Raw genomic sequence first — 9,699 nt, forward strand, 5'->3', positions numbered from 1 at the left:
ATGTGTCACACCGGGCGTCGCCCTGGGGTCGCGATCTTGCACATGTTTTGACTGAAGGGGAAATGAACTGGTGGTTGAATCTGCACAACTCCCGCAGCCCAGTAGTTGCTCTCTATGGCTTGTTGCAAGTTAGTACATCACGGTCATTTTTAACATGTGTACATTTCACAGATAAGAGGAAAATGGCACCAGATGTTCACTTCTCTTGACTTTTATTGGGCACTTGCGTCGTGCCAGCGAGAACTGTTCCGGGGCCCCACGGGCCGTCAGAAGCAGCTGGTCTACACAGGGGTCTGGCCTCAGGCCGCCATCGGGTCCTGGGTGTGGAAGGCCTGGGCGCCTGGTGGAGTCGGCGCCTCCTGGTTGCTCTGCAGCATCTGATTCCTCCTCTCCAGCCTCTGAGCCCACTCACCGCGGAGCCTGGGACAGGTGAAAATTTCGACACTTGAGTCTTGGCACCTGGGCACCTGGGCACCTGTGGGGTCCCGGAGGGCCCTTCAAGCCACACCCACCACAGAGGGTCTCGCTCAGGAACCCCCGAGGAGGGAAAGTGGGGGCTGAGTAGGCCTGAACTCGCACCTCCTGATGCTCCCGTCCCTGCAGAAGCCCGTGCTCCTGAGGCCTGGACGCAGCCCCATAGTTGGCCCGGCCTCCCCAGCGCCCCAACCCTGGCCCTGCCGGGCAGTCCCTTCCTTGGCAGGTGGCCTGTTGTAGTGACCACAGCCTGATACACAGGGTGACCCGGGTCCAAGGGTGTCAGGCCTCCCCAGACCCGGACACTTGCCCACAGGCCATGGCTGCCCCATGCTCCAGACATGAATGTGTGGTTTGGTCTGGAGGGTGGAGGGTGGGTGGGCACCTGGCCCGTATCATCCTCCAGGGTTGGCTGGTAATTGGTAAGAGGCATCCACGTGGACTCTGGTCCTAGTGCCCAGGGACCTGGATGAGGAGGGCTCTCCCAGCAGTGGGCAGAGAGCCTGGACAGCCAGGGCCCATGTGTGCTGGCCTGTCCCTGCCCCTCACCAGGCTGAAGAGGGCTGTGGGGACGTGGTCAGGAGCAGCTGCTGCCCAGAGGGCTGGGCGCATTCTGGCCGAGATCCAAGGCTGGATAACCAGTCACAGCTCCCCAGAGGGGCGAGAGTGTCCTGCCCCTGCCCGTCCAGGACCTTGGTGACTCACTCGGCCAGTGCTGACAGCACTCTCACTGATCCGCAGCCCACTCCTGGGACCTGCACCCACGGACTGAAGACCCAGAAGGTTCTGGGGCCTGATGGCACATGCAGGACAGGGATGAGCACACGAAGACCAGGAGGGAGCTCGGGGTTGGGCTTCCTCCCAAGGTTGGGCTCTTGTGGGATTCCTGCCCTGAGAGGTCGGGCGGGTGCAGCGCCTGCTCTGTGGGCCTTATCCCGGGGAGAGGAGGTACCACGGCACCCTTGCCAGTGCTGAATGGCCAGCCGTCCTGGATGACGGGTGGGTGCGGGGGGCAGCCAGCACGGCACCCAGACCTCTGGCCACTGGCAAGGTCAGTCCCAAGCTGGTCCCAACACAGCTGCCAGGAACAAATCCTTCCCCACCCAGCTCCCTGGGTAGCAGCTGCTGGTGCTATTTGGGGACTAAGGCTGTGACCGCTTTGGAAGTTTGGCCACGTGAGTCCTTGCCTAGGTGCAAATTATGTGCTAATACATCTTCTTAGCTGTCCCTGATCAGTCACTCCTGCATCTGCTCAGGGTCACCTAGGAGACCCCCCTTAGCACCCACAGGCCCCTGGTGTCCACCTAGTAAAGAAAAGGTATTGGCTTTGAATCTGCAAGTCCAGCAGACGTGTAAGGGAAAGTAGGGCAGACACATCGATTTATCCTGCACTCGGTGGGTGCAACTATCAGAAAAACAGACTAAGCCGAACAAACGACAAAGGGAGGGATGATGGAGTAGGGAGCGGGTGATGCAGTGGGGAGGGGATGGGGTGCTCCTCTCTCCCACTAGTGACTCAATGCTGTGATTCTGAAGCTGACTTAAGGTGGTCGGTGTTCAGTGCTTTGTCCCCTACTCCCCCTGTGACACTGATCTGGGAGAGGAGATGGTGGTGGGAGTCTGTGGATGCTCGTGTCCTGAGGGCTGAGCCCTGCCCAGCACTGGGGTGTGTCTGTGGCGCACGTGGCGCCACGGTCGCCGGGCACCACTCACCTGTCCAGGGCACTCCTGCGTATCCTCATGTCCTCGTTTTGCAGTTGCTTCGTGTGAAGCTCTATTTTTTTCTCCCAGAAGGTCTTCAGCATGCCAGCATCATAGGATACTCGTGCAGGATTCTTCAGGGTGTGGCTTTTACTCATTTTCTGGAGAGAGAATTTACAGCAACTCAGTCATTTTGTGCTGTCGGTACCCGGGCTGGAAACCAGCTCTTTTACAAAGAAGAAGGCAGCTCAGCCCCAGTAGCGCTCCCCTGCACTCCCCGAGCTGCACGGCAAATCCCAGTTTCAGACTTGAGCACGATCTAGTTTTCTTTGTATTTATGTGTGGGTGATCTGAGGTGAACACGGTTAAGGACACCTCACTGTAGCTTTGATTTGCGTTTCTCTGATAATTAGCGATGCTGAGCATTTTTTCATGTGCCTGTTAGCCACCTGTCTCTGACTGTGAGGACTGAAGGGCCAACCCGAGGTGGACCAGGTCAGGGGAGGAAGGCCCCGGCTCTCGACAGTGGTCAACTCTGTCACTCCCTCCACACAGCTTCTAGGTCACAAGCCATGAAGAAGGGCCCAGCGCTGGCCCAGGGGAGAGAGGCCGTCGTTTCGGCTTTACTCTTAGGGCATGTTTGGGCTTTGACTGTCAACCCTCTAAATTAGTCAGACGGAACTGCTGGAATCAGATCTGGAGCCCAGGCGTTTATCCTGAGCTGACGTATGTGGTGCAGAATGTGTGCTGCCCATGGTCAGTATGGCCAGGAGGATGCTAAGCAAAGCAGGACAGCAGCCGGGAGCCTGGTGGAGCCTTGCCCCACCTCAGGCAAGACCCCGGCGCAGCTGTACATGTGGCTGCATGTAACAAGATTTCTCGCACGTCCAGAGGGAAACCACACCCCAGGCTTGGAGCACATGACAGGTGCTCCTGCTGGAGAGGGTGGGAAACAGCACTTTGCCTAGAAAAACTCTGAAGCTGCATCTGATGGGAAAGGCTGTGAAATGTGTGCTTTGTGGCCTTGGCTGAAAGTTGCACAGGACCAGGCAGGACGTCTCGACCACGCGATGCTCGTGCCTGGTCCTGCTGGTCGGCGAGTCCCACCCCTGCAGAGCTCAGGGTCACGGAGGCCGAGGGCAGAGCCATGTGTGAGGGACTGTGGACGCTGCGTGGGGACCTGCGGATTCCCCATGTGTGAAGAGCCTCACCGAGCCCTGCAGGGGCTTTTGGGTGAGAGGCTGGGTCTCAGCATCCTGCCCTGACAGCCCTGTCGCTCTTGCACCAGGAGCCTGAGAGGTGAAGCGAGCACATGTGTGGGCTCACACATGAGCGCATGCGTCTCTGGGAATGCAGGCCTGTGTGTGAACACCCGTGTGTGGGCGTGAGCAGTGGGGAAGCAACTTCTGTGGTCTGAGTCTGGCTGTCAGTATTCTGCTGCAGGGACAGTGGTCACAGCAGTGTCTGGAGCTGGGAATCAGAATGCCTTGAGCCCAGGACGAAGATGAGCCCAGTCACATGTGGATGCACAACGGAGAAGCCAGTGGACATCGGTTTGAAACCGGAAGACCTTCTGGAAGGACGGAAGTAGGAGCCAAGTTCCCCGTCACACGGGGGCCAGGAGCCGTGCTGGGGGAAGTGGACGTGCTGGTGCAGAAAACCAGGAGAAGAGTGTGAATGTGGCGAGCCACCTGCTTCAGAGTCTAGAAGCTTTTCAGGGAGACCAGTCCTCCACACTCAGAAGCATGCTTTTGAAGACTAAAGAAGCCCACAGCATCTGGAGACCAGCAGCAGAGCCCTTAAAAACAACTTTAAATCTCCAGGGCTGTTGGCTCGTTGAATTGGGGTTTATGTGGCTCATGTGTCTAACCCCCAAACGCCAAGCCCACACCTGTTGGGATTTTGGTGGGGGAGTAAGACAACATGTGCAGAGTCAAGGGTGGGCAGGGGGATCTGGGTGGGAGGCTGCAGTGGGGGCAGCTGGGAGACACCTCCTACCTGTCACCACCCCCAACACCTAGAGGTCCTGGGTCCTGGCTGGTATTGCTTTTTCAGGGGATTTTTCAGTCCTTACCCTGGCACTAGAGGCTGGGCTTCACCCTGTTCTCACCAAGAGGGCAGGGAAAGGCCAGATTTGGGGAGCAGGTGCTGCCAAGCCAGGGACAGACCCTACTCAATGACAGTGAAATTGCAGAATGCCGTGGGCATCAGGGGAACCTCCACCTCACTCTGACTCTGCGTAGCCATCTGTCCTAGAGTGTGCCCCCTCCCCAGCCTTCAGGGATGAGCCCTACTCAGCCGTCAAGTCTACACTCTAAGGACCCCCAGCCTCTCCTGACCATCTGGCAGGGCCCCTCCTTTGGGTCCTGTGGGCCTCTGTGTGTCTCCAGGAGGCACTGCCATGCCTCTCCAGGGCCCCTGTGGCACCTGGACCCTCAAGCGTATTTGCAGAACAAATGAAGGAGGAAGTGAACGCTGCGTTAAAGGTGACTGTTAAAAGCTCTAAAATTAGGAGTGATGGGAGAGGGACCAAGATGGAGGAGGAGGAAGACCCTGAACTCACCTCTTCCCAAGGGCACAACAAAATTCAACCACTTAAAGAGCAACTATCAGGGGAAAGACACAAAGACTAGCAGCAAAGATTTTCCACAACTAAAGGTATAAGGAAGGGACCACAGTGAAACAGAGAGGAGACGGTATAGTCAAGACCATAGCCCGGTCAGCCGTGAGACAGTATCGTCAAGACCACAGCCTGGTCAGCCGCCACAAACAGGAGGAATTTCACAATCGTAGAGGTTCTCCCCAAGAAGCAAGGGGACTGAGCCCCACTTTCGGCTCCCCACCCTGGGGTCCTGTCCCAAGAAGACGAGGCCCCCAGAACCTCAGTCTGGGAAGGCCCATGGGGCTCACTTTCAGGAGAGTCAGAAGGCTGTAGGAAGCAGAGACTCTGATCTTAAAGGCTGCATGGAAAATCTCACCCACTCTGAGACCCAGGGCAGAGGCAGTGACTTGAAGGGAGCCTGGGTCAGAACCACCTGCTGATCTTGGAGATCCTCCTGGAGAGGCAGGAGGCAACTGGGACACCCCTGGGGACAGAGATGCTGGCAGCAGCCATTTTTGGGGAACTTGTTCTACTATGTGGATGCCACTTTGGAGTCTATTAGTGCCAGGGGCTTCTTCAACACCAGCCCACCAACACCAGTCCTGGGACACCCTCCTCCTATGGCTGGGCAGCCAGTGGCACAGGGACCTTGCCCTGACCATCAGCCTGGGGATTCCCCTGGGCCCCACATGCAGCTGCTCCAGGACCCAGCTCTGAGACCCACCTGGGTCACACAGCTGAATGCTCAGAAAGCCACAACAGAAAGGCCCATACAGTCCACATGGGGGCACCCCTGGAGCACATAGCTCTGGTGACCAGAGGGGAGTGAGCTGCTGGCCCCACAGAACATCCCATACACAAGGCCGCTTCTCCAAGATTGGGAAATGTAACGTAACAACCCAACACATAGAAATAAACACAGAGCATTAGGAAAAATGAGGAGACAGAGGACCTGAGAAAGATAACCAAACAAAGCTTGGTTTAATAGAGATAAGCAACCTATGTAATAAGGAGTCTGAAGTAATGATCATAAAAATGCTCATGGAACTTGGAAGAATGAACACAGTGAGAATTTCGACAAAGAGGCAAATAATGTAAAGAAGAACCAAACAGAGCTGAAGGATACAATTGCTAAAAAACCCCTCCCAAAACAAAACAAAAAAACAACACTAGAAGGAATCAACAGTAAATTAGATAATGCAGTTGGATGGATCAGTGATTGGAAGGCAGAGTAGTGGAAATCAACCAAGCTGAACAGAGAAAAGAATTTTAGAAAATGAGGATAGTTTAAGAGACTTTTGTGACAACATCAAGCATAGTAACAGTCACATTATAGGGGTATCAGAATGAGAAAAGAGAAAGAAAGGGACAGATAACTTGCTTGAAGAAATACTTGCTGAAAACATCCCTAACCTTGGAAAGGAAAAAAGACATCCAGATCCAGGAAGCATAGAGAGTCTTAAAGAAGATCAACCCAAAGGGGGTCACACCAAGACATATTATAAATTAAAATGGCCAAAATTAAAGATAAAGACAGAATCTTAAAAGCAGCAAGAAACCTACAGGGAACCCCCATAAGATCATCAGCTGCTTTCCAGCAGAAACTCTGCAGGCCAGAAGGGAGTGGCAGCAAATATACTAAGTGATGAAAGGAAAAATCTACAACCAAGAATACTCTATCATCTGGCAAGGCTATCATTCAGATCTGAAAGAGAGAGAGAGTTTTATAGACAAACAAAAGCTAAAAGAGTTCAGCACCACTAAACCAACTTTACAAGAACTACTAAAAGGACTTCTCTAAGCACACACAAAAAAGACCACAACTAGAATTTATGCTAATTATGAAAGAAAAAAAACCCCTCACTAGTAAAGGCAAATACATAGTAAAATATATAGTAGATCAACAACTTACAAGTCTCATAGGAAGATCGAAGGACAAAAGCAGTAACACCATCTACATCTACAGTAAGTGGTTAAGATGTAAAATGTAACAGCAAAACAGTCAGTGTGCATGTGGGGTAATAAGGGAGGGATGTTAGAATGCATTTGAACTTAAAAGATCATCAGCCTAAAATAACCATGTATTTATATAGGTTTTTATATATGAGCCTCATGGTACCACAAACCCAAAACCTATAACAGATACACACACGAAGGAGAAAAGAATTCAAACAAAACAATAAAGGTAGTCATCAAATCACAAGGGAAGGGAGCAAAAGAAGAAGAAAGAAAAAAGAAAACTATAAAGACAATCAGAAAACTGCTAACAAAATGGCAATAAGCACATAGCTATCAAGAATTATTTTAAATGTAAATGAACTAAATACTCCAGTCAGAAGACAGAGAGTGGCTGAAGGGATGAGAAAATAAGACCCATATATCTGCTGCTCACAAGAGACTTACTTCTGATCTAAAGACACACACAGATTGAAAGTGAGGGGAGGGAAAAAGGTATTCCATGCAAACGGGAATAAAAAGAAAGCTGGGTTAGCAATACTTATATCAGACAAAATAGACTTTAAAACAAAAACACTAACAAGAGACAAAGAAGGATATTGCATAATCATGAAAGGCTCAATCCATTAACAATTGTAACTGTACATGCACCCAACATAGGAACAACTAGATACATCAAGCAGATATGAACAAACACAAAGGGAGAAACTGACAGCAACACAATAATACCAGAGGACTTTAACATCCCACTTGCCTCAGTGGATGGATCATCCAGACAGAAAATCAGTAAGAAAACACTGGCCTTAAATGATTCAATAACCCAGGTAGGGTTAATAGATATATACTTATATCTTTTGTCCAAAAGCAGCAGGATCCATGTTCTTTTCAAGTGCACATGGAACATTTTCCAGGATAGATCACACGCTAGGCCACAAATCAAGTCTCAATAATTTTAAGAAGATTAAAATCATACCTACATGCAAAAGAAATACAACTTTTTACACCACATTGAAAAAAAAAAACCCTCAAAATGGATTAAAGACTTAAATAGAAGACCTGAAACTATAAAACTCTTAGAAGAAAACATAGGCAGTATGCTCTTTGACATTTATCTTGACAATTTTGGGGGGGATCTGTCTCCTCAGGCAAGGGAAACAAAAGCAAAAATAAACAGATGACATCAAATTGAAAACCTTTTGAACAGTGAAGGAAACCATCAACAAGATGAAAAGGCAGCCTACTGAATGGGAGAAGGTATTTGCAAGTGATGTGTTTGATAAGGGGTTAGCATCCAAAGGGGCAAAGAACTCATACAACTCAACATCAACACAATGAATACACCAATTAAAAAATGGGCAGAAGACATTTTCCCAATGACATACTGATGGCCAACAGACAAATGAAAAGATGCTCAACATTGCTAATCATCAGGGAAGTGCAAATCAAAACCACAGTGAGCTATTATCTCACACTTGTCAGAATGGCTGTGGTCAAAAAGACAACCAGTAACAAGTGTCCGTGAGGATGTGGAGAAAAGGGACCCCTTGTGAATGGGACCTGGCAGGAGGAGCCTTCGCTGGGACCAGTGTGATGGTTCTGCACTGTCCCCCGGTCAGCAGTTAGGGAGCCCCCCCCAACCAGTATCTTCTCCCTGACTCTGCAGCACCTCTGGGTTCCTCAGGGCTCGTCTGAGAGAAGAGGCCAGGAACTTTCACAGCTGTTTGACAGGAATTCTTTGTTGATTCCTTCAAAAAAAAAGCTGGGCTCTTATTTCATGTCCTTTAAACATCATTTTCTATAATTTCTTTGTATTGTGTCTTACAATTGTGTCCGTCCACGATGGCTTGGACACTGTCGGGCTCTCCGTGGAAGGTGAGGACCCCGGTGGGGAGCTCTGTGTGTCCACACGACTAGCCTGATGTGCCCTGGCCCCTCTCTCCAGAGCACAGCCTGGCCACTAAGTTCAGCCTGCTCCACCTCCTCCCGCAGATCCAGGCCAGTGCCATGCTGGGAGGCCTCCCTCTGGGCCTGGGCTGCTGCCGCACCTGCACACTGTGACCAGCCCCAGGAGCTCCAGCCCCGGGCTCTCACGAGTGGTGCCTTCTGCACATTTAAGTTTGGGATCTGCCTGACCACAGGGCCATCTTATCAGCCTGGTCACTTCCTCTATTTTGGAAGCATCCATGCCCCCAGGACAGCACGAGAAACACCTACAACAGTCGGGGCCTGTTTCTTGCAAAAATTTTAGTGGGTAGGACATGAAGTAAGGAGGGAGGAGGGACTGTGGCTCACATGGAAGCATCAGGAAGGTGTTCACACTGGGTCAGTTCTCAGAGGGGTGGCAGGTTCTCAGCCCCTCCCATGACTAGCATGTGGCAGGAGCCCCAGGAACCCCCTCCTGAGTGGGGCAGACACTCCCCTGAACCTTGACCTTGATCCTGTGACCTTCGGGGTGAAGTCTGTGAGGGGGCTGCTGGTATGAGCCTGGAGGGTGTGGACTTTGGAGAAGCCCCTCCCCAGTGCCTGGGAAGCAGAGGGCAGGCTCGTAGGGAAGGCCCTGGGTCCACACGCAGCCTAGATGGGCCTGAGGGTGGGCAATGGTCAGCCGGGGTCTGCATCAGCCTGGGAGGTTGGGCCCCTACAGATCAAGGCCGGCATTCCTCAACTTGATCAGGGTCAGGGGGAAACTGTAGAATTTTGGAATCTCGGTTAAGATGTCACACTAACTTGCCACATTGTGTCCTGACAGGAAGAAGTGTGGGTCCCAAGACGAGGGTCCCCTGGGCTTTGGAGAGTGACCAGTGCTGGAGGGTGGGGGCCGGTAAGGAGGGCAGGGCTCCAAGGAGCGGGCAGGGATCCCTGGAAGGGTCAGCTTGTGGTCTGAGTTTCCCGTTTTCTGCTGGGCCCCCAGGCGTGCTCTCGTCTCCGTGCAGCCACCTCGCCTCAGCTGAGGCACCTCCACCAGG

The 9,699-nt window shown here is 52.0% G+C and overlaps 1 protein-coding gene across 1 annotated transcript; it reads right to left on the reverse strand.

Moving 5' to 3' along the window:
• Window positions 1-228: 228 nt before the first annotated feature.
• On the reverse strand, window positions 229-2,333 carry FAM240C (family with sequence similarity 240 member C). The gene is made up of 2 exons (XM_045511610.2): window positions 2,188-2,333; window positions 229-420 (listed from the first exon to the last, which is right to left on the reverse strand). The coding sequence occupies exons 1-2, from the start codon at window positions 2,331-2,333 to the stop codon at window positions 300-302; spliced, it is 267 nt and encodes an 88-aa protein (XP_045367566.1). The 3' UTR covers window positions 229-299.
• Window positions 2,334-9,699: the final 7,366 nt, after the last annotated feature.

This window comes from Camelus bactrianus, chromosome 5 (genome assembly GCF_048773025.1).
Source record: "Camelus bactrianus isolate YW-2024 breed Bactrian camel chromosome 5, ASM4877302v1, whole genome shotgun sequence".
NCBI lineage: Eukaryota > Metazoa > Chordata > Mammalia > Artiodactyla > Camelidae > Camelus > Camelus bactrianus.